This window comes from Cordyceps javanica, chromosome 1, assembly GCF_051103115.1.
Source record: "Cordyceps javanica chromosome 1, complete sequence".
Lineage (NCBI taxonomy): Eukaryota > Fungi > Ascomycota > Sordariomycetes > Hypocreales > Cordycipitaceae > Cordyceps > Cordyceps javanica.
In genome coordinates, this window is record NC_139295.1 from 560872 (window position 1) to 587451 (window position 26580).

At 53.3% G+C, this 26580-nt stretch overlaps 5 protein-coding genes across 5 annotated transcripts; 4 read left to right on the top strand and 1 right to left on the bottom strand.

The window, feature by feature from the left end:
- Window positions 1-9136: 9136 nt before the first annotated feature.
- V2A60_000176 (uncharacterized protein) lies at window positions 9137-10866 on the top strand (the record flags this gene model as incomplete). The annotated part of the gene is made up of 3 exons (XM_083251547.1): window positions 9137-9209; window positions 9303-10315; window positions 10381-10866. 3 exons carry the CDS (start codon window positions 9137-9139, stop codon window positions 10864-10866), a joined length of 1572 nt encoding a protein of 523 aa, XP_083107673.1.
- A 2406-nt stretch (window positions 10867-13272) lies between these two features.
- On the top strand, window positions 13273-14502 carry V2A60_000177 (glycoside hydrolase superfamily; the record flags this gene model as incomplete). Its single annotated transcript, XM_083251548.1, has 1 exon — window positions 13273-14502. The coding sequence occupies one exon, from the start codon at window positions 13273-13275 to the stop codon at window positions 14500-14502; it is 1230 nt and encodes a 409-aa protein (XP_083107674.1).
- A 590-nt stretch (window positions 14503-15092) lies between these two features.
- Window positions 15093-17064, top strand: V2A60_000178 (uncharacterized protein; the record flags this gene model as incomplete). Its single annotated transcript, XM_083251549.1, has 6 exons — window positions 15093-15182; window positions 15242-15442; window positions 15497-16266; window positions 16319-16389; window positions 16564-16994; window positions 17053-17064. The coding sequence occupies 6 exons, from the start codon at window positions 15093-15095 to the stop codon at window positions 17062-17064; spliced, it is 1575 nt and encodes a 524-aa protein (XP_083107675.1).
- Window positions 17065-21963: 4899 nt separating this feature from the next.
- V2A60_000179 (ammonium transporter AmtB-like domain-containing protein) lies at window positions 21964-23722 on the top strand (the record flags this gene model as incomplete). Its single annotated transcript, XM_083251550.1, has 3 exons — window positions 21964-22033; window positions 22117-23040; window positions 23106-23722. The coding sequence occupies 3 exons, from the start codon at window positions 21964-21966 to the stop codon at window positions 23720-23722; spliced, it is 1611 nt and encodes a 536-aa protein (XP_083107676.1).
- Window positions 23723-24217: 495 nt separating this feature from the next.
- On the bottom strand, window positions 24218-26152 carry V2A60_000180 (histidine phosphatase superfamily; the record flags this gene model as incomplete). Its single annotated transcript, XM_083251551.1, has 3 exons — window positions 24218-24787; window positions 24847-25052; window positions 25111-26152. The coding sequence occupies 3 exons, from the start codon at window positions 26150-26152 to the stop codon at window positions 24218-24220; spliced, it is 1818 nt and encodes a 605-aa protein (XP_083107677.1).
- Window positions 26153-26580: the final 428 nt, after the last annotated feature.

The following is a 26580-nucleotide window of genomic DNA, read 5'->3' on the forward strand; positions in this document are numbered from 1 at the left end:
TACTCCCGAATGAGAGCATTCATGATACATGCAATGGCTGAAATACTTCCTACAGGTTGTCATGACTTGGAGCTGCCGGCTAGAGTGGGCCGAACGAAAACACGAACGCACCAAGAGCACAGCAAATGTGTTGGCCCGAGAACGGTTCCGCTCTCACTGTGAGTGTAGTAGTTGGCACGATTGTACAAGCAGTATCAGGCGCAGTCGTAGGGAGGACGCGTCGAAGTGCGCTTCTAGAAGAACTCCAACTTCGAGAGCGACCATGGTTAACCCCAGCGTAGTACAAGTGGCCTGTGGGGAAATTGCTAGATAGTGAGATCAGAGGCAATGCTACATACAGGCCATTGATGTGGTTAGCTTAAGCATGGCCGAATTGGATGTCGGGGCTAAGGCACGGCTGTTTGGCAACGACCATCGTGGATCGTTGTTCGGAATTGAATACGCCGAAGACGAGAAAAACGACCACGGCCAAGACCAGAGCAAATTCGTTTCTGACACATGAGGTAGGCTCGTAATGCACTCACTAGTTAGCTGTGTGGTGGCTGCCGGTGTGGCGCTGTGGGATTAAACGTGGGACGAGAGCCTAGCAGCAATTAAATGATTTGATTCACCTCAACTGCGAATGCATGGCTGTGGCGGCGCCTACGCTGGCTGGGGATTCAAGTCTCGTGACCCACGGGAATAGCCTGCAGGAGCTCATGGATGTGGGAAATTGTGCCAAACATGTTACCGAAGCCTGGACAAAACCTCATCGACGACAGGCCCGTGTCGCTAGTGAGCTCGTTTGGGTAGCACCAGTCTGTCGAAAAATTGTCTTGTCATGTCGATCCCAAGCCAGTTCTCGCGGTGAATGCGGGGGAAATGGCACATCTTCACATGTTGTCGCAGATGGCGTTCAGGGCCACACTTGACTGGTCAACGCGCCAGTACGTAGCGGACCCTAGCCACCAAAAAGCTGCGATGAATTGCGCGGTGCATCCAGGAGGAAGAAAAAATCGGCATCTATTTTCGAAGAATTGCGTGGTGTGGCGTGCTGGATCCAGAATCACATCTTGCTTGGTGCAAGTCCTCCGAGGCCTGGCCAGAGGTAAAACCTCCGGCGCGCCGAAGACATGTGCCACACGCACCAGAATGAGCTTCCTGCGGATCAGAAAACAAAGACGGCAATGAGGGTAGGGCTGCGTCGGCGTTTGCGTCAGGAATCATGGTGAAGACTTGGGAGGATTCGTTCCTCACTATGTCGAACAGAGTATTGGCACGTTGGCAGCCTTTGATGTTGGTTCTGCGAAAACCGGGGGGGAATATCACAGCATCTGCATATGGCAGTTGTCGGCTGCGTTTGATGCTCCGGACGACTGCCGTGCCAGTTGCTGGTATTGGTGTTCTAGGTCCATCAGTAGCGCAATAATCCTAGAAATTGATGGATCCGTGCGGATGGGGAGCGAGGCGTTGTAGGAGGGCGATGGCCTACACATTGACAGGCAAGCTCCCGCACCAGAGCTGAGATGAGCGGTGGTGGGTTACAACGAGCCATGCATGCACCCCAGGTACGGGCTCTCCTTAGTGTGGGCAGTCCAGCCACTCGCTCTCGCTAGGTGTATCAGTAGCCTTGGGCGAGTGTCATAGGGCGGCAGCAGGGCGTTTCTCTGGCTGGCCAAAGGGTCAGATGATGAATGCAGTGACGAGATGCCGATGATGATAGGCTGTTGGCCATGGAACATGTACTGTCGAAATGCTCAGAGCCAAGCCCTCTCGCTCAATGGCCGGCCCAGCTAGAAAGACGGGCTGCAACGTCGAATAGAGACCCTCGGATGATCTGCCGAGACGAAAGGGCGTGCGATTAATGGAAGCAGGCGTCGAAGGTAGCGTCGTCTTGTCACGATGTGACTAAAGTTGTTCTACTAGTCACCTGGGATGATGCGGCAGTGGAATATCGTTGGCTCGGTCGAGGGTCGCATCACGCTGGTGGCCAGTGGTGGTGGGTGAGTGGTGGCGGGTGGAAAGCCATCGCGAGTTTGTCACCTGGGGAGGGGGGGGGGGCAAACGGGGGGACGCCAGCCGATGCAGGGGTTTGTATGGTTTGAAAGCGCAGCAGGCAGGCTTGGGGCCAACGGCCACTCACGGCACCGGGACACCGTTTGCCCGGGATGGCAGCGACTGCTCGTCACTGCCGCTAGATCGCGATGGGAAATCCTACAACGAGGCCGGCGGCAACATAAATTACAGTCTCACCTATGACGAGATGCGATAACATCTCACAAGACGCCTCTGAGGTTATCGACAGGGAATGGCTATATCATTTGCTACTGCCATGCCTCGAATTGCCTCGCATCTGCCCGGGCTTGGATGATGGGGGGGAGTGGCAGCAAGTCTCGATGGTGCCTCTCGCAACGCCCGAGCGAGTCTTGACGACAGAGGTCAGGTCAAGGGCTGCATTGACGGCTTGTGGAGCAGTGACTCGGCCGTCTTACCAACTGACCAACTAGTTATCCATCGGCAATGTAGTTGCTTTGATCCACGCATCTCGTTTTATTACCGAACGCCCATCCGATGCAGACCAGCGACAGCTGCAGGCCACGAGCACCAGAATGTCTCAGCGCACAACCAGTGGCACCAAACTGTGTCTTTCTGGTGCACAGGCCACCGAATGCCCACGCGATGAAGACGGGCCATTCGCAAGTGTTTCCCAGCATTGACATGCGAGTGCTCCAGACTCCATGTCCCGTCGTGGCTCTGCGCCGCGAGCAGGCCCGCACTTTGTTGGCGACGAGCTGCGAGTCGTGATGTGCCGAAGAGTCAAAGCAGTCAAAGCAAGTGGGCACTGTTCCCTTTGCAGCTCCCTATCTAATTTGAGCCGAGATAGGGCTTTGCCTGTCTTGCACTGGGGTTCAGCTGAAACTCGCCCCGACACTAGCTTGGGCGGCAGGCGGGTTGCTTGCTGCTGCCAGCCAGAAAAGATGCACCACACCTCTTGCGATTGGGGTGGTGGCAGCAAATGTACTCGAGCATCTAACTTGATCTTGGCCTCGTTATAGCTCTGGTGTTTTTTTATTCTTTTTTTATTCTTTTACTTTCCAAACTCTTGATGCTGCGAGGATCGGGATGCCTCCTGCCACTCCATGTGATGAGTAATGTAGCTCGCTGATTTGAGTCGCAGGTGGATGGATCATTGCGCCGACTCGAGCATTTCTTCTTTTAGGTTTCGCACCCATGTCTACATGTCATGTCTATTGTCTCCCATGGCGGAGTTGTTTCGCTCATGATGCGGACATTGCGATTCGGTGAGTCTCACACCCGACACGGCGCATTGGCATATCTGTACCCATGTATGCATGTCAAAACGTTCAGACGGCATTCGACGTCGCGACAAAAAGTTTCCTCACATCTCACCGCCGTGTAAGTAACGCGGTGAGTGTCAGGCCACATGTACCAAGGCTGCCGTTGGCCAGGATCATCAGTCGCGGGTGCAGCATGAAAGCGGGATGGGACGATGCGCAGAAAGATGTGCCTGCTTCTGTCTCGTAATGGACAGCAATTTTCATGCACGAGAGCTGCTAGCCTGGCTATCGTAGTGGTAGCCTCCAACAATGCGTTCTTTTTTTTTTTTTGCGTCCCATGTTGGTTGCGTGAACCATTGCGGGAAGTGCCGCCGTTGACGACCCCTCCCTCTTCCCCCTTCTCCATCGTCGAGGATCCGTCATGCATGCGCCCGAGAATTTCGACGACTTGTTTTGGCAGGAGGATCTCTGGCAGCCCGCGCCCGGGTAGCGCGAGGCCATATATCAGACATGCCACTATGAACTAGCATGTTAGTGTGGAAAGAGAAGGGTGGTCAGACAGGCTCCCGTCCGCCGAAACGGACGCGACTCAAAGGCAGACACGGAATTTGAAGAATCCAATATACTGCGAGAGGATTGAGACTTGAAGGGGAACAGCCAGCCTAGGCCTTACCACGGCAGATCGAACTCGCAGCAATGATAGGTTAAGTCGACTTGCCTCACGATAGTTTCGCCAAGGTCGTTGGCTGGTATGCCCCTCTCCGGTATGTACATAGCGAGCGCACCAGGCACCAGGCACAGGGTCGTCCTCAGATTGCGGCGGGATAACTAACTCGAAGAAGCGAAGTGGCGAGGGGTTGCTAGACTGACAAGCGAGACTGCTGGCACATCAGTCAGTTGGATTATGGATATGGTATGTGCTGGTACTAGCAAGCTCTCACTTGCACCATGGGCGCGCGGCACCAGTGCTTAGCACGGATAGTTGGCAGCCAAATGCTCCATCCCCGTCCCATCACTCTGGAACGCGGGCCAAGCTCCAGAGACCCGCCCAGGCCCCGGATTGGGGTAGGCTTGCAGACGGCGAGGGTTTCTCGTCGTTCAGCTCGCGGAGGAAGCCCCAAGTTTGGTTTGTTTCCCTCGTACAATTCGAAGAGGAGAAGCGTAAGAGGGGAAACCCGAGCTTATGGAATCGATGGCGGGCAGGCACACAGGGTAGCCAAAAATAAATTGCGACACTATAGACGTGTAAATAGATGAAAGGGCTGTAAATTAAAAAAAAAAACATATATAGCGTGGTAGTGATGTGTGGGTAACTATTTGCCACGAGGAGGCCTGGTGGAGGACGAAAAACGGCGTCCTCCAGCCTATGTAAGCCAGTCAGATTTCAGAGGCGGCTGCTCGCCTCTTTTTTTTTTCTTTTTTTTTCTTCAGGTGTTCTTGGCCAGCGTAAGCCGAGCCAGCACCCATCAGCTCGCCTCTGGGTTTTTCTGCGCCCGCCTTCGCGTGTGTGTGAAAAAAACGGTTGCGCGCGCGGCCGAGGTCTAGATGCAAGTATTGAACTCTGCCACCTGTGTTCATGTTCACCCCTCAACCTTCCATCAGGTCGGCGCTGGTTTCATTACGATGGACTCTTGACGAAAGCGGACGGCAATGTGGGGGAGGAAACCGTACAAGCGAGCCTGATATTTTACGAGTGTCTTTCTTTTCTTTTCTTTTTCTTTTTTTTTTTTGTGCAGATGGTTGGTTGATGGGTGTGGGCAGACGTGGTCAAAAGAACCTAAAAAAGTAGAGAAAGAAAAAAGTATCGGCTTATATTTTGTCGTGATTGGTGAGAATTCAAGGAATTTAGACTTGGACCGAGCAACGAATCATGACGTTTTCACGCTCATTGGTCCGAGAATCAATCTTGTCTCGAATCGAGGGTCTCGAATCGAGGTGCGCGCGTCATCGTATTGGAAGTGAAGAGCTTGCCCTGGCCAAGGCAAAGGAGAATAGCTGCAAGGCACCTTTTTTTTAATATATATATTCCCTCCTTCATATTATACGAGGGTTATGCATATGCAGCTCACACACGGAATCATTACGCACAACGTATACCCAGTAGCTACTGAGTAGTATCATGTCTATAAGACGAGGCTTTTGGCCCCCTTTTTTTGGTCCAGTTCAACCCTCTATTTGCTGCAAAGGGCCCAGCCCCCAACTGACTCCATCAAAATCCGGGCCTCTTTTTTTTTGGAATAAAGGTAGTTTTTTTTCCCTTTCCGCAGAGTGCATGAGAAAGCTTGCTTGGTTAGTTTTGTAGTTGGTACCAGTAGAAAAGGCTTGCCTGCCCGCCATTGGATCCCGTTTTTTTTCCTTTTTTTGGAACATGTCGGGTGGACGGGCGGGCAAAAGTGGAATCGGAACGTTGCAGATGAACCTCGACATTGTGTTTTGCATTGTATTTTGCCCTCGTTGGTACCAGTATATGTATAATGTGACCACATGGTGCCTATGCGTATTATACTGGTACCAATCTTTCCATTCCGGGTCGAATACGGCGAGGGATTTGGCCGCACAGGCAGAAGAGGGAGACGAGAGGCTCTCTCCAATGTGATATCTCGAGTCTTGGATTCCTTTTTTTCTTTCCAACTTTGCCGCTCGTAAGGGCCAGCCCCGACCAACCCGCGCATAGAAATACGCCAAGCCCGCGTACAATGGCGGCGCAGCCAGCCTTGCCACCGAGGTTAATAAGTGAACTGCCAGCCAGCCAGCCCGCTCGTCTGCAACCTACTCAGCAGCAGAAGAGAAAAGTTTGGTGTACAAGACGCGCCAAGCAAAGTAGGCTTGACATGATGGAGTCTTTTCTCTGGATGACTTCTCAAGAGCAATCCCGGTCAACTGGTTCGGCCACCAACCACCACCCAAGCTTCAATGGCGAGAAACCTGAACCCAGCCCTGCGAACGTAGGCCACACCAACGCCGCGAGCCTTTTTTTTTTTTTTGTGCCCCGGTGGGATGGGGCGAAGAAAGCAGGGCTTTTTTCTTTCGCCTTGGCTTCATTTTCAAATATTGAACGCCACCACCACCACACGCCGCACACACGCGCAGTCTGAGAAGCCGAAAAAAGAGGCGTTATCCACCCCACCATGAGAGAAAGTCGGCGGCGCGCCGCCACCACGAGTTGTGCCCCCCCCCCCCCCCCCCCTCGCTACGTGCGCTACTGCACCAGTATGAGGGCTGGCTGGGCAAGGGGGGTTTGGTCGCACGGCACACCCCCATCATCGGCCATTTGACTGGGAAGAGGAAAAAAAGTCGTCGGCTGTGTTTTGGGGGGACGGGCAAGGGTCTACTACCAGTACTCGTGTACTGGTATACTCTGTGTCTTGACCCTCTTTGCTTTTCGTTGTGGCAAGGGTTTTTCTCTTCTAGAAGCGACGCTCCATTGGTCAAGTTGTATTTTTGAGCAACCGGCAAATTCCCTCTCTTTTCTTTTCTTTTCTTTTCTTTACCGAGGAAAAACAGATATCAAATAGCTAGCAACGGCTTTTGATGGTGGCAAGAAAAACCCGCTTTGGTGGCGATCGAATCGGGTTTTCCGTCTCTGACTTGTCTACTAATAGATTTCAACGCTCAGATTTCCACGCTCCCTTGATGTGATATGTTAATGCCGTACGACAACGAGGGGGGGAGGGGGGGACATAATACGGGAAAAAGGGCAGCGCAGGGTAGGGTCAGGTCAGGTCAGGTCAGGTCAGGTCAGGTCAGGTCAGGACCTTGCAGCGGCGCGCGGGTGGCTAGCAGGGCTGCAGGTCAAGGACAACGCGGACAATGCGGACATGGTGGTCGTCCTTTTTCTTCTTTTTTGTAATGTGATGCGTGCTGTGCGTGTCTGCGCGTATGCGTGTGTGTCCCGTCACCCTGTCACCGTCGACTGAGTACTCTGCAGCCCTCTCCTGCCCCCCCCCTTCTTCCCTGATTATGGCCTGCCGCCTACCCCAGCTTCGCAGGGTATACACAGATTACTGCGGTCGCTATCCGTATCATCGATTGATTCCGTGGCCAGCCCGCAGCCACGAGGTATGCGCAGAGTATCCGTACTCGGTACGGAGTATCAAGTAATACGGCGTGATAGGTAGACCGTTGGCAAGGGGAAGGACGGCATGGACTTGGCTCGATTGGATTTGGAAACATTTTTCATTCGTCTTCTGTTTGCATCTCCTTGTTTCTCTCTCTCTCTCTCTCTCTCTCTCTTTCTTTTTTTTTTCTTCCTATATATGCAAGGGTGAATGTATACCAATATATTTCATGCCACCAGCTGATGAGTGGTTGAGATGTTGTAGCGAGACGTCGTGGAGTAAGTGCTGAGTAGGTAGTACGTAACCGGGAAGAAGAGGGGCCGTCGTATCCCTGTTTACCTCTTTGCCTTTCTATTTTCTTTTTTCCTTTTTTCTCAATGGTTGACAGACAGACAAGCTGACAAGGTCGATTCGTTGCCACTAGATGTTTTTTTTTTTTTTTCAATTCTCTTTTCCAATTACTTCTTCTCCTCATTCAGCAGCGGTGGGGGAAAATGGCTACCTACCTCGGTTTTCCCACTATACCAGTACAAGGCTTTTTAGGGGGCAGGGGCAGGGGGGTGGGTTCAGCATTGAAGCCCACTAAAGCAGGAGAATTGTTCTGGATGACATGCGCTAAATCACCCCTGTAGCTTTATAGTACGGAGTACTGGGTACTACTAAATATTTAGGGTCTCTGTGCCTGGGCAAGTACCAGTAAAGGCTAGCCCGGGAAGGGGGGGGGGGGGGGGGGGGGGGGGTGAAGCTTCAACTAACTACTCAGTAGCATCAACACCTTGTCAATCCTCGCCCATCCTCGCCCATCTTTGTCAATCCTCGTCAATCCCACATCAATCCTCAGTTTTCTCGTCATTTTCCACTTCACACACCTCCCCCCCAGCTAGCCTCTCCATCGGCTCCGACACACCCATCATCAGTTAGTCACCTCTCGCCTATAGGCTATTCCCACCATCCTGCAGTCCATCCATTCAAGTCGACTCTTGTCCTCGTCTCGACACTCCCAAATCCTCAACACATCCATCCCACTTGGCGCGTTTCCTCTTTTGCCTTGAGGGGTGCGAATTCTTGCCTCTCCCACTCTCTTTTTTCTGCTCCCTTCCCACCACGCCGTTTCCACCCATCAACAACCCAAACCCAGCCGCACTCGCATCTTTGTATAAGTCGTCTCCCCTCCCCGCATGTACCCACCACTTTATCCTCGACCTACTACTACCTCTCTTCTCTTTCTCTCTCGCTCGCTCGCTCTCTTTCTTCTCTCGAATTAACCCTTCACTCATGTTTCCATCCTTCATGGTAGTCTGATTTGAATGTAGTCAGTCTACTGCCGTATCTGTTTGATCCCTACATCATTCAATACTGGCATTGGCTCTTTCAACTCACACCATCACACAGTCATCAACCTATACCGGCATCCAACATGGCATTGCGACTCCAAATCTGATTTCAGTTCTCTGCTTTCCTCGACACACATCACCGACAAATCCCAACTTGTAGATTATCGACTTTGCGAACAAGGAAAGGCTCCATTCCTGTTCATTCCTTGCCATCTCGTATACGACCGACGAAAACAGCGACTAGCAGCAGCCATTCCGCCAACCCGTCTTTGTCACAGTCATTCGGTCTCGATATATTTTACGTCACCGCACCTGTTGAATATATGCACCTTTATATACACGTATATACGCATTGCTATATACACGTACATCCATACCTTTCTATACGAACCTAGTCTGCGCTGCAAGACCAAACAACGTCACCTCGCCTTGATCCGATTCGTCTCTCCTCCGTCTACCCGTCAAGATGGCTGTCGCCATGGCCAACCTCTGCCCGCCGCCCTTTTACGATGCAAAGCTCTACCCCAACAGCAAAGGATGTAAGATTTCCTTGCGCTGTGGTGTCGACACCTGATTCTTCAAAGTTTTTGCCTCCCAGCGTCGCTAACACAATCAACGTTTTCCTTGTCCAGTCGTCGACGGCCGTCTCTGCCAGAAAATCGCCGACAGCATCGACTGCTGCCTGCCCTGCCCCCTGACCGACTGGGTGTACCCGGACAGCTTCGAGACCGTCGGCACCGTCGCCAACTGGGTCGCCACGGCCAGCTCCCTCTGCTGCCTCTACCTGCTCCTCTCCTGGGCCCTGCTCCCCGTCGACAAGACGAACCGCCACTACCTCAGCATCTGCCTCACCCTCGCCGTCCTCCTCATGAACATGGGCTTCGTCGTGCCCCTAGCCGCCCGCCCCGCGCAGTGCTACGACCGCATCACCCCGCACGGCATGCACACGAGCAACGTCTGCGGCGCCTCGGGCGCCCTCCTCATCCTCGGCGGCTGGAGCGGCGTCATGTGGGCTTTCCTGCGCTCCCTCTCCCTGCACCTGCAGATTTGCTGGCAGGTCACCGTCGGCCGGCCCTTCATGTACTTTGCCCAGGCCGCCGGCTGGGGCATCCCCCTCATCGGCATCATCCTGGCCCTCGTCTTCAGCGGCGTCTCCTTTCGCTTCGGCACCGTCTGCCACATCAACCACGCCAACAGCCTGGCCGACCTCTGGATCCCCCTCCTCATCTTTGCCGGCATCACCGTCATCACCACCTTTGCCACCTTTGGCTACTGCGTCAAGGTCTACCTCGCCTCCCTGGCCGACAACTCGGCCTCCACCGAGGGGTCCGGCCTGCCCTCGTACTCGCACAGCATCCGCACCATGACCCCGAGGCAGGCCTACCGCCGCATCAAGCGTGTCATTGCCCTTCAGTGGCGCGGCATCGCCATTGTGCTCATCATCGTCGCCGACGTCATCTTCTTTTCCGTCGTCTTTGTGTTCCAGGACAATGTCGTCGAGTCCGTCACCAGGGACCCCAAGGTTGCCGAGTCCTGGGTGCTCTGTCTCATCGGCTCCAGCGGCGACAAGAATCAATGCCTCAAGGAGGCGAGCAAGTTTGTTGTCAGCCAGGCTACCGTCACGGCAGTGCTCTTGCTACTCGGAGTGAGTACAAACCCCTGTCAACCCACGTCTCCCTCCCTTCTCCACGATACTAATGCTATCCATAGCTCAACGGCGTCTGGCTCCTGTTCCTACTCGGACGGCGTTCCATGCTCACCGGCTGGGCCAACCTTTTCATGTCCCTCCTTGGCCGGGGTGACGGGAAGAAGAAGGAGTTCGTGTCGGTAGATGCCCGACTCGACGCAAAGGCCGATTCACGTTCGTATGAGATGCTCTCGCGAGAAAACAGCACCGTGGTAACACCCGCGTCGGCAGAACAATATCCCCCGGCGGAACTCAAGACGTCGGCCTACTATGAGCAAAACGCAGCTCGATACCACGCCCCCTCGAGATCCTTCTCGACACCCCGCTCGCCCGTGCAGCGATCCTGGGACGTGCAGCAGACGTTTGCGAGTCCACGCGTGCCGCAATCGCCGCCGCCCCCGCCGCATCGGTCACCACGGTCGCCACGGTCGCCGCAACCCGGCTTCGAACGTCGGAATGAAAACGACAACTATGAGAGCATGAACCCCCTCGGCATGAACCGAATCTGATTCAAAAAAAAAAGGAGATTCAAACTAATGAAAAAGAGAGAGGGGCTTTACTCTCGAAAATCATGAAAACAGCAAATTTGTGCTGTCACGTAACACAAAGCCCGTGTCAGAATATCACCTTTGACCGGGTCCTTCAATGTTCATTACGTCTTTACTATAGCGCGGCGTTGGAGTGAACTGCTCTATTGAGCAAAAACAAATTAATTCGGCCCAGTGTTGCTTAGATACTTGGCCTGGTGTATACCTTTTCCATTGTTCTTGTATAGCATTTCCATAACAATGAATCAAACTATGACTGTCTCTTACATGCTGCTTCCAAACGTTGGATTCCTGTCGCGTGGTCTTGGGAAGCCTCTGCGCATCAAACCTGCTTATAATGACTCCTGATGATTCTTCTGAGCTTTTTTGCAAACAGTTCAGCAGTAGAGGAGGCCTGCGGCATCTCTTCCAGGCTCAACGGCGTCGTCTGGTAATACCGACCAGGCGCGGCGTCACCTAGCGTATGGAAGGTACAGGGTAAGCGGTTCCCTCTTTGCATCGGAAAGCTTGCTGACAATTGAATGCGCTCGAAATCAACCATACTTTGCTAGTGAGGCAGTTTTCCGGTTGCCATGAGTAATATGGAATATAAATTAATAGTGCCGTGTCAATTGGTTCACCAAAAGTACCGTTTGTTCCCTCAGCAGCCGACTTTATATACAGGCGGAGAACATGCACACACACGTCTGAGCAAGTTTGAACTCGATTCTGTCTCAGTCTTTTTCTGCTGCAAACATGCCTTGCAAGTGTCTTTGACTGCCGTAACAAGGAAAACAAAAATATGAGCCGCCGAACATTTCAACAACCATGTTGCGACTGGGTAAGAGGCAGACAGACATAACGGCCTGTGGCGGCAATCCCAACTACACCAACATTTACATCCCTGCTCTTAATGGAATGTCCCGCATCATATTGACTCTCTTTCCTAGTGAAAACGGCGTGCTGATGCAAGTTTTGTATAAAAACGTAAAGATGAAGCCAAGAAAAGGTGCTAGGCTACGCGCAGCAGCCGGTACTGGATGCAGAGTTACTAATACGCGCGAGGGGAAGATTCTCCGTTCGTTCATCGTTCGCTAAGTAAATTAACCGTGTTGAGAGTTACAGAATATCTATTTACATGTCTATGATTTTCTTCTTCTGCTTGTGTATATGAGCCTGCTTAGAGAGAGCATGGATCATTGTTCTTTCGTTAAGCTGCTCCATTTTCTCTCTGAGGCATTCCAGAGCTCAAGCTAGCTTCGGTCTTTGCCACAAGAGGTACTTCTTATAGAATCAATCCACTCTCATTTGATTTACTTTGTCGACTGACAGTCCCTGCCGAATTTTGAGCCGCGGCTAGCACATGGCAGCTCTACTTGCCTCCATGCGTTATCAGCCGCCGATCAGCCGCCCCAGGCTGACTCGTCCCTTTGTAAGAGGCTGTCGCATGACGTCTCAGCCCAGCAATTTCGCAACTGTCTACGGCAGCTTTCTGACATCCGACTCCGCACCTTGTCCAAGCCCATTGGCCAACCCCTGTTTGACCATCGCAAGGCTGCTCATTCTCAAAGGCTTCGATGGTATTCGATAGGCCCGTAGCGCGTATGCGCGCACCAATCCCCCCCAGAGTTTGGCCTAATAAAACTGTGCTAGTCCACCGTCAGCTGGGAAGAGGCCTAACCAGTCCCGGCGGATCCGGAGGTTTGCGTCAAGAAGCACAATGTGATGCGGCACATTCGGATGGTAAACTTGCAATCTACATAACGTATACCACTTAGCAGTCTGAGACTCTAAGATATAGGACTTTTGTTAGCTCGTCGCCGCCCGGCATTGAGCAACGCGATTCGTGGCCAGTTAATGCATCTCGGTGTATCAGCAAGTCGAGCCCGGCCTGAATTCACAGCCTCACTCACTCTAACGTCGGCGGCAGGACACGGGCATCTCTGTCACATTTGCAGACCTCGATAACTTTTGGTCCAAGAGATTTTTTTACGCATAACACGATACTTGACTACCAAAATTTTCTGCTACAAACGCGAGCGTTTGTGTCTTGCTGCGCATCGCGTGCTTCATTGCCCAGTTTGTGACAAGCGGAACCGCTTAAAAATGATGGGCAAAGGGTCACGAGCCGGCAGGGGCTCATCACCCCAACATAAAACAAAAATCACTTCTTCACGCCCATCAACCTCTATCGAGAGACCAGGTATCGCGGAAGAAACCCGTGGATTGCTGGTGTCGAGTGAGCCTCGAGCGGCTGCCAGAACATCACAGAACCGGCCCTCTCCCTCTCCGCCAGACTACGACGACGACGCTTGGGATCTCAGAACCCCTTTACCGCGCTGGAGACGAGGCCGGACCAGGAAGCGCAGGCGGTTTTCCCGGTGCAGCATGTTCTTGCTCATTTTTCTGGCCGCTGTGGCTGTGGGCTCGATATACATTTGGCGAAGAGAGGCTTACCTGGAGGCTCCGTGGATGCCGGACGACGCGACCAATGAATTCGCCCAGGCGCCGCTACCGCCACCGTTGGAGCGGCACAGCATCCTGCAGCGCAAGCTGCCGCTGCGCACGCGCGGCCGCTACATCGTGGACGCCGCCGGCGACCGCTTCAAGCTGCTGTCGGTCAACTGGTACGGGGCGAGCGACGAGCTGTTCGTGCCGGGCGGGCTCGAGGTCCGGCACCGCGCCGACATTGCCAGGACGATCCGGCGGATGGGCTTCAACAGCGTGCGGCTCCCGTACGCGGACGAGCTCGTGCTGAGGAACCCCGTCATCGCGCCGCACCTGGTCATGGCCAACCCGGACCTCGCCGGCCTGCGGGCGCTGGACGTGTTCGAGGCCGTCGTGGCGGCGCTGACGGACGCCGGCGTGGCCGTCATCGTCAACAACCACATCACGACGGCGACGTGGTGCTGCGGCGCCAACCCGTGCGACGCGGGCTGGGCCAACGACCACCTCGGCGGGCTCTGCGCGATCCGCCAGACCGAGGAGGGCTGGGTGCGGAACTGGGAGGTGCTCATGGGCCGGTTCCGCGCCAACCCGCTCGTCATCGGCGTCGACCTGCGCAACGAGGTCCGCGGCCTCTGGGGCACCATGCCGTGGGCCAGGTGGGCCGCCGCCGCCGAGGCGTGCGGCGACCGGCTGCTGGCCATGAACCCGGACTGGCTCGTCGTCGTCGAGGGCACCGAGTCGGCCAACGACCTGTCGGGCGCGCGGCGGCGGCCCGTGGCGCTGAGCGTCCCGGACCGGCTCGTCTACTCGGCGCACGTCTACGCCTGGTCGGGCTGGGGCAGCTGGGGCGGCCGCTTCTCCCAGCGGAGCTACCGCTCCTTTGTCGGCGCCATGCGGCGCAACTGGCTCTACCTCCTCGAGCAGGACGTCGCGCCCGTGTGGCTGGGGGAGCTCGGCGCCTCGCGCCACCCGTCCAGGGGCGCCTCGCGCTACTGGCAGAACCTCTGGCGCCTGCTCAAGTCGGTCGACGCCGACTTTGGCTACTGGGCCATCAACCCGACCAAGGCATACCAGAGCACAGTGGAAACCTACTCGCTCGTCGAGGGCGACTGGGCCACCCCGGTGCTGGATTATCGGATGAAGGACATGGTGGAGCTGATGCAACAATAAGCTAGCTGTAGGCGCTCTTTCAGATGTGACGGCTGCCGAGACGCAAATTGAGATTCTAGGCCTTTTTTCAAGAATCGTACAATTTGTTCTTTGTTTTCATGTGACGCCTTTAGCAAATGCTAAAGACTTACTTGTTCCCCAAAGGTTTGATTAGACGCCAGGAACCTACGTTTTGCGTATATACAAGTGGGTAATATGGACTATTAGCCCACTCAGAAGCTTTTCGGTTCAACTTTTATACGTGTAAATACATTTCATACTATGACGTTGAGAAAAAACAAAAATGCATCGCCTCTGTTGTTCTGGCCTGGGGTAAGACTTGCCATCATCGCTTGCCACTTGTGGCGGCCCGCCCGACGTATTCACTACCCCACCCACCATCACATCTTTAATCCGCCTCATGACTCCTTGTCCTAAGCGAAACGACATCATTTCATCATATTTTCATTCAGGCTATCCAGAGCGTTTTATCGGAATCTAATCCGATATTTCGTCCAGTCACTTTCACAACTGATTTCCCACCCGTCGGCCCCCCATCGGAGTTGTCGGACCAGCGGAAATACGGCGGCCTACTGCATCTCCAAGGCCACATGGCGGCTAAAGAGCCAGAGCCGCAGCCGCAAAGAAGATGGGTGCCAGCCACGGTCGGCATCTGTCACTGGCAGACTGCTACCGACAGGGTAGGTTCCTGTAGCTAACATGGCGTCGCTCATGCGCGTATCTAACGTGCGGCCAACAGTTTGGTCCAGAGGCAAAAGCAGCCATTCGCGATCGCGAGCGAGTGGCTCTTGGTCTTCATCCTTTGGGTCACGAGGCTCCATTCCTATGGGCTCCAGAAACGTTCGAGGAAGATACTATTTCTGAGCATTCCATCTACAACACCGTGCCGGCAACCCAGCTCTATCGCAATAACCTGACGGCTCTGTCACAAGCATACAACGTTTGTCACTGCGGTTCTCAAACGTATCCGCCCCCACGCTAATTTTTCTAATAGTTGTATTTTGTAGCCTATCAGAGTCAGATTTTTGTCTACGTGCCACGAAGCATAGCGAGACAGCGAATACCCAGGCGTCCTGATTGCCGATTGCGCTGCCAGCCTAGCAGTGTTGCGCCTTTTATCGGAGGCTATATAGACCGAGTAGTGCCTCATTCCATCAACAATCTCACCACTGGATTTCTCGGGAACGAAGAGATTGTCGTTGCAGGCTGCGACGATGGGGAAGTGTATGCATACTACACCAAAGAAATAGCAGAATGGATATCTGTGCAAGAAAAGTCGCCGCTTGCACATCCGGCAGGCCCAAAAAGGTCCAAATCGGCAACAGCAAAACCACCTGTTCATTTCTTTCGGGAAAACGTAGGAGATTCGGCGTGGGGCTTGGCAGTGCATCGACAGTCACGTCTGATTGCCGTCAGCTCCAATCGCCGGGAACTGACTGTGTTTGCATTTGCACTCGAGAATGCTAAGAAACGTGGTCAGTGGCACGAACAACAGTATCCAGTTTGCGCCGGGCCAGCGGCTTTCGTACGAATGCGCAGCAAGAATTGGCGGATTATACTCGCACTCGGTCATCATGCCAACAACATTCCCAATATATGCTTCATAGACGACCAGAACGGGGATGCAGAAAAGCTATCTGCAGTCGACATCGATGGCTTTACATGGATCGCGGACATATGGAATGCTGGTCAACCCGTCATATGCATCGGCCCATCGGCTGGGTCGCTACGGCGCAGCGAGGAAAGCATCGGGGAGCCCTCTCGGTCCGTTCATACCTGCGCTGGTGATGTATCCGAGCTAACGAATCTTGTTTAGGGGCTGGGGCATCTTGGCCTTGCCTGACGACAGCTTCTTGACAGTTGATACCGTGGAGGAGCTCATCGGAGGTACACCCCGTACCATACTCCCCGTCAGTAAAGTGTGTTCGCAACCAATGGCTGATGTCGAACCTTGCATCCGATCCATATCCGATAATCCATGTCCCGAACTTGACTCAGCTCTCGATCGAGCGCATAACCTACACTTACTTTTGCCCGGCCAGAATGCTCTTCATGCGATAGCCAATCTACTGGGAAATGTCAACGGTCAATTTGGAGACGAATCAGACGAGGACATGGCGAATGATGAAGACTTTGAGGATGATGAAGAGGATCATGATGAAGATGATGATGGAGAGGATGACGAGGATGACGAGGATGACGAGGATGACGAGGACGACGGGGAGGATGGCGAGGAGGATGACGAGGATGATGACGAGTTCGAAGATAACACAACCGGAATTGCGCATGAAGCGGCAGAAGATGCAGGTATGGACGAACAATCTGATGTCTCTTGGGCAGGCGACGAATTCATGGAGGAAGTTGTTATTGGTGATGTACTGAATGAGGCATCAACACAAATGGGGCATACTCCTCCAGGAGTCTTACAGGCACTGAACCCCACCTCCTGGTCTTCCAGAATCAAGCCATATGTAACAACCCCCTCCGATTCGGTGAGTGTGCTTAAAGAAAGAATAATGATCCATGCTCTCTCTAAACAAACACAGACAGCTACAAAGATGAAATGGCATGAAATGGGCGACGATCTGGTTTATTTTCCGCATTCGGGTCGAATTGCACCTCTTCCCCAAGAGATGCTTCCCTTGGTAGGATTCCTCCAGCAATCACGTGAAGTCAGCGACTCCTTACGTGCCACCCTAGGCTCTATCTCAAGAGGTTATCATCTTGTGCGGACGTACGAAAAAGACTTGGAGATGAGAACCCTTCAAGCAAATGGGGTTGGCAATGAGAAGGAAATCGGCATCCACTGCCCCAACACTCTCACCCTCGGGGGCTTTCAAGACCGAAATTTGCGACCGTTTTTCAGAGCCACTAGCCGCTTGAGCCTGGTGATGCATGTACCAGAGCTTTCACTTGTGATTATCGGGTCCCCTATAGGTAGAGTATTGCTACTCACGCCAACTCGCCTCTCGAGCCCCCAGAGCACCGCGACTGGGTACTGGAGCCACGGCCTTCGGGTGGAGTGGGTGTTGCCTCGCACGTCGGATGATATTTGTCACGGTCAACAAAGAAGACCGCTACACGGCATCGCGGTAGGGCCTGTTCAGGACGACGGTGGCGTCGGTAGACTGGGCTCTCAGCACGCTTCTATCCCACACAGGTTTCGCTTGATGCTACATTATCGCAATCACGACATTGCAACTTTCGAAATTACGAGGCAAAAACAGACGGGAAAGCTATGTATTTTCTAACTGCCCACTAACCAGTTCGGGCGGAAATTATCAATGGATATGTGAGTTTTGATAGATGCGGACAGAGACCAAGCTGGACTCGCTTGATGTGATATGAGACAGCTGTACATTGAACCCGTCAAGAAGAATAGGTTCCATTATGCTTTGTAGCGGAGATATAGCACCGAACGAAGCCTTGATTATACCTATCCGAGGTGGCCAGATGGTCACAGATACTCGCTGCCGTCAATACGCGGGCACATGTCGGGCCGGTCACCATTGCCAAGTTGGCCAAGAAAGCGGCGTGATGTTATTTTACCCGTCTGGGTAGCTGCCAGTCGTATCGCGCCGTCCATAAACGAACAATTCACGCATTGCCTAGTAAGATGCTTTTGCGACAGTCAGCAAACACTCAACACGCATTATCGCTTTATCGCTCTATCGCTCCATCGCCTTTTTGGGCAGGCAAGCGAATGGCGGCTCCGATGACGGATCCGGGTGCTGGCAATGAAATCATGAAATTGGAGCGACATGATTGGCTGGGTCCTGGCACTGATAAGGCTGCGAAGCGGGCGTGAAGCTAGTCAGGTTATGGCGAAACCTTATGTACATGTGGAAGATCTGGCCTGCGCTGCGGGAGCGCGAGGCCTGCGCTGCTAATCTGGGAGCCGCTTGTGTTGTTTTCCCTGGAAGTGCGCCGCACCGCTACCGGGATGGACCGGGTCGGACAACAGCTCGCTCACTAAACAAGTCGTTGGACGAAGAAGCATGTGATGGAGGCGGCTCTGCTCGAGGATGCCATTAAGTACTAACCACGCACAACGGACAATTTACATGACATTCTATCTCATTGAACAAGCTGTTTGCCGCTTGGCCATGCATTTTCTGTGCATAAAAACTAGGGCCAAAATGTGATGCGACATTTTGTATTGCAGTTGAAGCACATGCAATGACGATATGTCACAGCGTCACGGTGGGCGAGGCTTGCGGCCGACGATCAGCGCCGACGTAGTTGACCTGTCGCCGGGAACCCATTTAGGTTATCCCTATGCACCCACAGAAACGATCTTCATCCTGCTGGCCCATTTGAGCACATGCCGCCTGTGCCGGCGGAAGTCAGGAGCAAAGAACTCTCGCCCCCTCTAGATGCAGTATGCAGTGGTAAGCTGCAGTGCTGGTTCTAAGCCGTGTGCCCCCAATGTCAAATTCAAGATGTCGCTTCGAGAGTCGAATCAGTGCAACAGCAGCGGAACCTCGGATGATGTACTTGGTCAGGCTCAATCAAATTGATGGGCAAAGGCCGCCTTTTGGAAGGGGGGGGGCTGATGGGAACTGAGAGGGCCTGGTCGGGCTACCCCATTGGCTCGCTCATAGGAGCACAGGGGCAAAGCCTATCTTTTACAAGTCTTGTAGATTGATTGGCCCGATACGGTCGGTCGAGGGGGTGGTCGTATCTGTCTGGGGGAGCGGGGAGCCGCCCGGCTTGCTGCATGCACCCCACGCTCCTACATACCAGTACGTTTGTCCGCGAAGAGCAGGACTTTGGCTGCCCAGGGATCAATTGGTCATATTATGGTTGTCAGTAAAATACTACTCGGTTACGCCTGCTCTGCTTCTTTCTCGACGTTGTGCTGCTCAGAATAGAAATGTTCCAAGGTCCGCGACGCTCGAAATGAGACAAGCAAATAAAAGAAGAAGAAGAAGAAGAAACGACAAAGTGTTCATGTGTTGCCGTATTGCCGGTCCAAGGTCGGGTACTAGACCAGGATCTGGAAGGCAAATGTGTAAATCTGTTTCGGCCATGGACATGATGCCCAGGCAGCGGGCAGCAGGCAACATGGGCCTGGGCTTTGCCCCCAAGCACACGACAAGTTTGTAAGTAAGTAGAGTCGTATCCGGATGGAGGTCTTGCAAACGTGCCCCGTGTGCAGAGACGGATGTGCAAAGAGCTTGAACCCCCTTCTCTGTGCGTCATGCATGTTTGTGTGTGTGTTTTTTTTTTTCCTTTCTTATCAAGAACCCCATCCTTGGTGTAAACTTGTAGTCTGTATCGGCGGGAGGGGAAGCAAGTGCATTATCGTGTCAGAATCTTGATAAAAGAGTCGCAAAAACGCTCTCTTCACAGACAGAGATTACCATGACTATAAAAAGGAGCCAGTGGCCTTTTCGATCCAACTGCATATGTTTTATTCTTCTTCTTTCTTTCTTTCTTTCTTTCTTTCTTTCCCAGAAAAAAAAAAGAGTTGCAATGCCGCAAGAGAGCACGCCCCGATGCTACTACTACTTCTTCTTCTCAGACACTTGACGGCAACCAAGCTGCCGCGACAAGACATTGATCGGTGCTGCTACGGCCAAAGCTAAACATGACAATCTGTTTTTGACACCCATAGGGAGGTACCCTTATCCTACCATGTCAAAGTTGCCTCGTGTTGCGTCCTCGTCGTCGGCATGAATCTCGAGGCAACACACATTACATACACTCTCCGTCAATGGTTTTTTTTTCCTCTTCTTTACTCTCCTTTTTTAAGCACCTCTATCCCCCCCCAGGTAAGTATACTGCGTCACCGAATCAGGAAACTGCCCTGAAGACTCGAGGGGGGAAAAAGATAGCACGGATGAAGGGGGGGGTGTGGTGTTAAAAAAACACAATCAGCAAGAAAAGCCCACTCTGGGTTTCAATTCTCAGCCTCCTCCACACCCGGAACCTTTTTTTATCTCGAGTACCCTGTCTTTTTTGGGCATAACTGAGTAAGTAGTGCCAACTTGCACTTATCTCTCTCTTTTTTCCTTTATCAGCCCTTTATCAGCCCTTGATCCTCCTCCGTTGCCCTGTTACTTTTCGTCGGTCCCATTTTCTCGGGACGCCGCGTCTGCTCACCCGCTACTTATCTCTCCTCCTCTTCCTCTTCCTCCCCTGCGTTGCCTATCAGTACCGGAGGGGCTTTTTGGCTCAGTGCTTATTGGGCGTGCCCTTTTTCTTTGCTGCCTCCCACCCCGGCCCCCCGGCTTCGGCCGCCCCCATCCTCGAGTGTTAGTTCCAAGTGTGCTCTCCCCTCCCCCGTTCCTCCAACTGGCAGAGTAGGCTTGACGGCTCATGTTTGAGAGTGACCATAAAAAAAAGCACAGGGAGAGAAACAAGTATTGCTAGAAAGAGAAGCGGGAAAAAGAAAAAACGTAAAAACTGTTGCCAAGATTTCAACGACGGACCCGAGAACCAGGGCTATCCTCTCGACATTGCTGTTGTCTCATTCATCATCGGCACTAAGACGAGGGCACCTATGTTATAGGCGTGATAACCGACTACACATCCATGAACACAGAACTCCGTCACAAGATACGAAATCCACATGTCCCTTTGTCCCGCTCGCTCGGTAGAAGCAAGGCAGAGGACGAAGGGGGGGTGGGTGTCCCAACGTATCCATTCCATTGAGCCTCTCTCTCCTTCTTGGACCAACCCCCATTTGGGCCCATCAACTAGTTCTAGCCTGCCAAAATAAAATAAAATAAAAATCCCCAGACCATCATCGTCTTATCTATTGCCCTGCGATGGCCCCGACCAGCCAGCTCCCTCATCAGCAGTACAATAATTGGAGCCGCCGGCCCCGGGACCCTTGGCCCATTGGGACAAGAGAGAGAGAGGAGGATGTGTGCATCGCCCTCTTTCCCCCGGTTTTTTCTTTTATCGCTGCGACTCAGTCCGGCGCTGCTTTTTCTGGTTGCTGGCGCACGCCCTTCGGTACTTCGGCGGCGGCGCGCGCCCCCCCTTCATAGAACATCCACGCAACCACGGTTGCTCGCTTCACATAAGAGCATAGATAACGATTTAGTCTCTTGAGGTGTGCTTGCTGCTGCATTCTTCTCCTCTTTTTAGCCTTGGTTTCCTCCTCATTTCCCCGTGTAAGCTCTTTTTAAATACCCCTTTGGTACCCCATCCTCCTCATCCTCCTCCTACTACTACTGCTACCTCTTCTCTTCGTTGTTGATAGCCCTGGCCATAGTTGACCTGCTTCCCTTTCCCCTTCTTGTGCCAGCGACTTTCCCAAATCTGTCCCTTTACTCTTTCGACCATCACCGGAAAGGCGTCTTTGTAATCTCTCAAAATTTTCATCAAGGGCGAGATTCATTAGGTTTCGGGAGCAACACTGCCCGGTCAACATCGGTTTCGGTCTCCTCCGAGACCAACAATACGGAATCTCAATTCACCTCGGCTTGGCGATTGTTGTATCTCATCATGTCCTACGCACACATTGGCGCGCCGGTGCCATTTAATGGCACCAATGACTTGACAGGTGGCGATTCGAGTAAGTGATTCGGGACTCCTCACCACCGGCAAAACAGGGCAACCGCGTGCTAACATTGAACCCCTTCTCCGCCTTTCCCGCAGCCGAAACAAACCTCAATCAATGGTACCAGTCTGGCGATCAGGCATTCATCCTCGTCAGCGCATGCCTCGTGCTCCTCATGGTGCCGGGCATCGCCTTCCTCTACTCCGGCCTCGCGCGTCGCAAGTCGGCCCTCTCGATGCTGTGGGTTGTCATGATGTCCTTTAGCGTCGTCGTCTTCCAGTGGTACTTTTGGGGCTTCTCGCTCGCCTTCTCGCCCACCGCTGGCAACGGCTTCATCGGGGACCTGCACCACTTTGGCCTCCGCAAGGTCTGGGCCGCGCCCTCGCTCGGCTCCCCGCTCATCCCCGCCCTCCTCTACTCCTTCTACCAGATGATGTTCTGCGCCGTCACCGCCGCCCTGACCGTCGGCGCCGTCGCCGAGCGCGGCCGCGTCGTCCCCGGCATGGTCTTCACCTTCTTCTGGGCCACCCTCGTCTACTGCCCGCTCGCCTACTGGGTCTGGAACCCCGACGGCTGGTGCGCCCGCCACGGCGTCCTCGACTACGCCGGCGGCGTCCCCGTCGAGATCGGCTCCGGCGTCTCCGCCCTCGCCTACTCCTGGGTCCTCGGCCGCCGCAACGAGCGCATGATGATGAACTTTCGGCCCCACAACATCTCCCTCATCACCCTCGGCACCATCCTCCTCTGGTTCGGCTGGCTCGGCTTCAACGGCGGCTCCGCCTTCGGCGCCAACCTGCGCGCCGTCATGGCCTGCTGGAACTCGTGCTTGACTGCCATGTTTGCTGCCATGACGTGGTGCCTGCTCGATTTCCGCCTCGCTCGCAAGTGGTCCATGGTCGGCTGGTGCTCCGGTACCATCTCCGGTCTTGTTGCCGCCACACCCGCGGCTGGTTTCATCGACCCCTGGGCAAGCATTATCCTCGGCGTCGTCGCTGGGGTTTGCTGCAACTTTGGCACCAAGAGTGAGTGGTTTTCCGACTCGGTTGTCATGAATTGTAGTGTTTTGCTAACGAGACTTCTCTCCTAGTCAAATTCTTTGTTGGCATCGACGACTCTCTCGACGTCTTCGCCGAGCACGGTATCGGTGGCATGGTTGGCTTGATCTTCAACGCATTCTTCGCCTCAAAGAATGTCATCGGACTGGACGGCGTCAACTCCGGCGCGCTCGGCGGCTTTCTCGATCACCGCTACGCCACCATCGGCTGGCAAGTCGCTGCCGTCGTCACGGCATCCGCCTATGCTTTCGTCATGTCGGCCATCATTGCCAAGATTATCGATTTTGTTCCCGGCCTGAAGCTGCGCGCCTCGGAGGAGGCTGAACTTCTCGGAATGGACGACGACCAGCACGGCGAGTTCTCCTACGACTATGTCGAGGTCCGCCGAGACTTCCTCGCTTGGAGCCCTCATCGTGGTGAGCCTGCCGAGGAGGGCACCATGATTGAGCCCCAGCATGGTATTTTGGAGCACGCTAGCATGATTCGTCCGACTAGCTCATCTCTTGCCATGGCTGACGGCAAGAGGTCATCACCATCTTCTCTGCGTGATCACAGTGACCGTGAAGAGGTCATTGTTGAGGCGGTTGAGCCCGAGGCACCGCCTCCTATGCAGGAGAAGCAAGCGTCTGCATCATTTTCCAACGCATAAACTTGCTTGTTCTTTTTCTTCTCTTTTTATACCTCATTTGGCTTTGGGTTTTGATCATGGATCTGTTTTACAGACAAAACGGAAGCGGGCGTTTGGAGCATTGGCATACAGCGTTTTGTCTCGTCTCTGGCAGAAGATGGTGGGCAAAATTTTACATGATGGTTCGCAGCTTTGTGTAGATTCATTAGTCGCAGACTAAGATGCAGCTGAATAGGGGTGAATTACATACAGCACATTTGCCAGACATATGCATGATAGATGGCATAGTTTAAAGCGGCAATGAAAGAATATACAAGATAATCGAAGAAGGGAGCTTCGTGTTGTGAAATGTATTGAAACCAGGGATCGTATTGCACCGCAAACTTTGGTTCATCATCGCTTCCTGCGTCCACGGCTTCCAAGCCCTGCAATAGTTGAATATGACGAGACTAAAAATGATTACAAAACATGGTTGATAATAAAAAAAACGCCGGCCGTGATGCTGAAGATGCAAAATCAGGACTTGTTTGGTGCGCCATCCGTGACCTTGCCATACGGTTCCGCCTCATAGTCACCAAAGCACGCAAAGTCATACTGTGCCTTGTCCGCCATTTTATCCTGAATCTTAATGAACGTCTCGAGTTCGCACCAGCCGTCCTTACGGTCGGCATCGCACTCCGGGAAACTCTGTCCCAAAGGAACGGTGCGCTGGTTCAGGACAAAGTGGATGTAGTGTGTCTCACCACCGCTCAAGTAGCCGTCGCGCTGGGGGGAAACGGGCTGCGGAGCCTTGATGATCTCCATGTCAAGGCGAGCACCAAAAGGCGTGACATGAGACACGGTAAAATTATGGTCGCCGGGGTACTTCGTGGCGGGGAGCTCGTCGGCAAACTGACGCAGGCCAAAGGCTGTCAGCACCGAGACAATATTGGTATCATGAGAAAAGTCAAAGTAGAGGCTCTGGTTAAGAGGGAAGGTCTCAACGTTGTTATCAAGCGTGACATTGATTTGAGAGCCCGAATAACCGAGAGTTTGGTTCTTAAGACGGGCCATCACTTCCTGCTGATAGCCAATGCCAATAGCACGCTGTATGAGCGTATGCGTTAGCTGCCAGATTCAAAGTAGAACTTGATACATGCACGTACACCTGTTGGGCTGTGGAAGCCGTTGGTAGAAGAAAAGGACAGGTCGATGGAGTACCCAAAGCCCTGCCATTCCTCATACGTGAATAGGTCGCAGAACTTGCTGAAGCCGTAGGATACAGTCTCATATGGACACATGGTCTGCGCGGCGTACACATCCGTGGCTGTCCATTCGAAATCATCAGACATGTCATTGAAGCGAGACACAGCTTAGTCGTAACAGTTAGCATGTTTCGAACCGTGGCAGAGTCGGATATGGCAACTTACCATCCTTGAGATAAATGCCGATCCAAGTAGTGGGGGCTTCATAGCCAGGAGTCTTGGTGTTCGAGTTTGGGCAGTTCAAATAGCCAGCCAGTGAGTTGTTATAATTCCTGCCTTCAATGATGACCTCGATGGTAGCATTGTTCCGCCAATCAAGACCGAAAAAACCTGCCAGCCAGTTTTCGGCAGACTTTAGCATGCGGTCCTGTGTAGTAGTGCGGACAATAATCTTGCTGTTTGGGTTATAAAGTTTGCCGTACATGTAGTTGTGCAGCACACCAGAATCGAATAGCTCTTGCCGTCCTTTGGGCACCAGTATGTCGGTGCCTAGCTCATATTTCCATTGCTGAAGGAAACTCAGAGCTTTGTGAAACGTTGCTTTATCCTTTTGATCAGCAACCTTTTTACCGAACCGTACTACATCCGAGCCCGAAGTCGGATATCGCGAGCCATGACGTGACAGCATCTGAACCTGCACAATCTCTGCGCCGTCGGGTAAAGGATACTCGTCCACGCCAAAGCCAGGTGAGGGAAAGTACGGCGAGAGGAACGCCATCCTTTTAAAAACGCTCTCATTTCCATTCCCCATTCCTTCGATTGGCATGGACGTCTGCAGCGGCTCATTGGGAACAAATGTAGCCGCCGGGTCAAATACGCGGGTTTGCGCGAGGAACGCAGGCGCGCCCGTTGCCGTCGGCCCGGGCCACGGGTTCGGCGATGTGCGAAAGTATTGTGGTAGATCCTCTGGAGGCACGGGACAGTTATCGTTGCGGTACCCGTGACTGCCAAAGGCGTATGGTAGAGAGAGGTATAGATTGGTCGCCACGAGTATGACGATGCAGCTGGCCATGGCGATCATGCGGTAGCGACCCCCCGGCGGCGGCGGCACTACCAACGGGGTCATTGGGTAGGGCTTCTTCCCTGTTTTCCCATCTTGCGCAGTCTGGTATTGGGCGTCGTCATGGTCGTTCTCCTCTTGGTATACGGGCGCGTATTTTGAGGAATCCGTGCGGTGGTGCTTGGCCTTGCCCGAGGAAGCGGACATCTTGTCGGCGCTGAGCTATCGCGGCGATCAGATCGAGTGAGATTTTGAACTGCGATACATAAAAACGTCTTCTATACTGAGATACAAAAGCTTTGATTTGCGTGCAATGGTACGGATGAAGCGCCGCGGCAGCTAGCAACGGTGCGATCGTGCGACCACAGAAAGGGAGATGACACCTTGAGAGTGACGAGGCAGTCCCAAAACGGTGTCACAGTGTGATGTTGGAAATATGCACTGTACAGCTTGGCACAGCAGGTGAGATATCTTGACGAAGAAAATAATTTGAACTAAAGCCATCTAATATCTAAGTAGTTGAAGTCTATCGAAAATTCATTCTATGTTTAACACAGCCCTCGCACCCAGGTCCCAATCACCGCCTCGAAATCGTTGCGACTGCGACCAGCTTTCAGCAGAGTCGCCGCCGCACC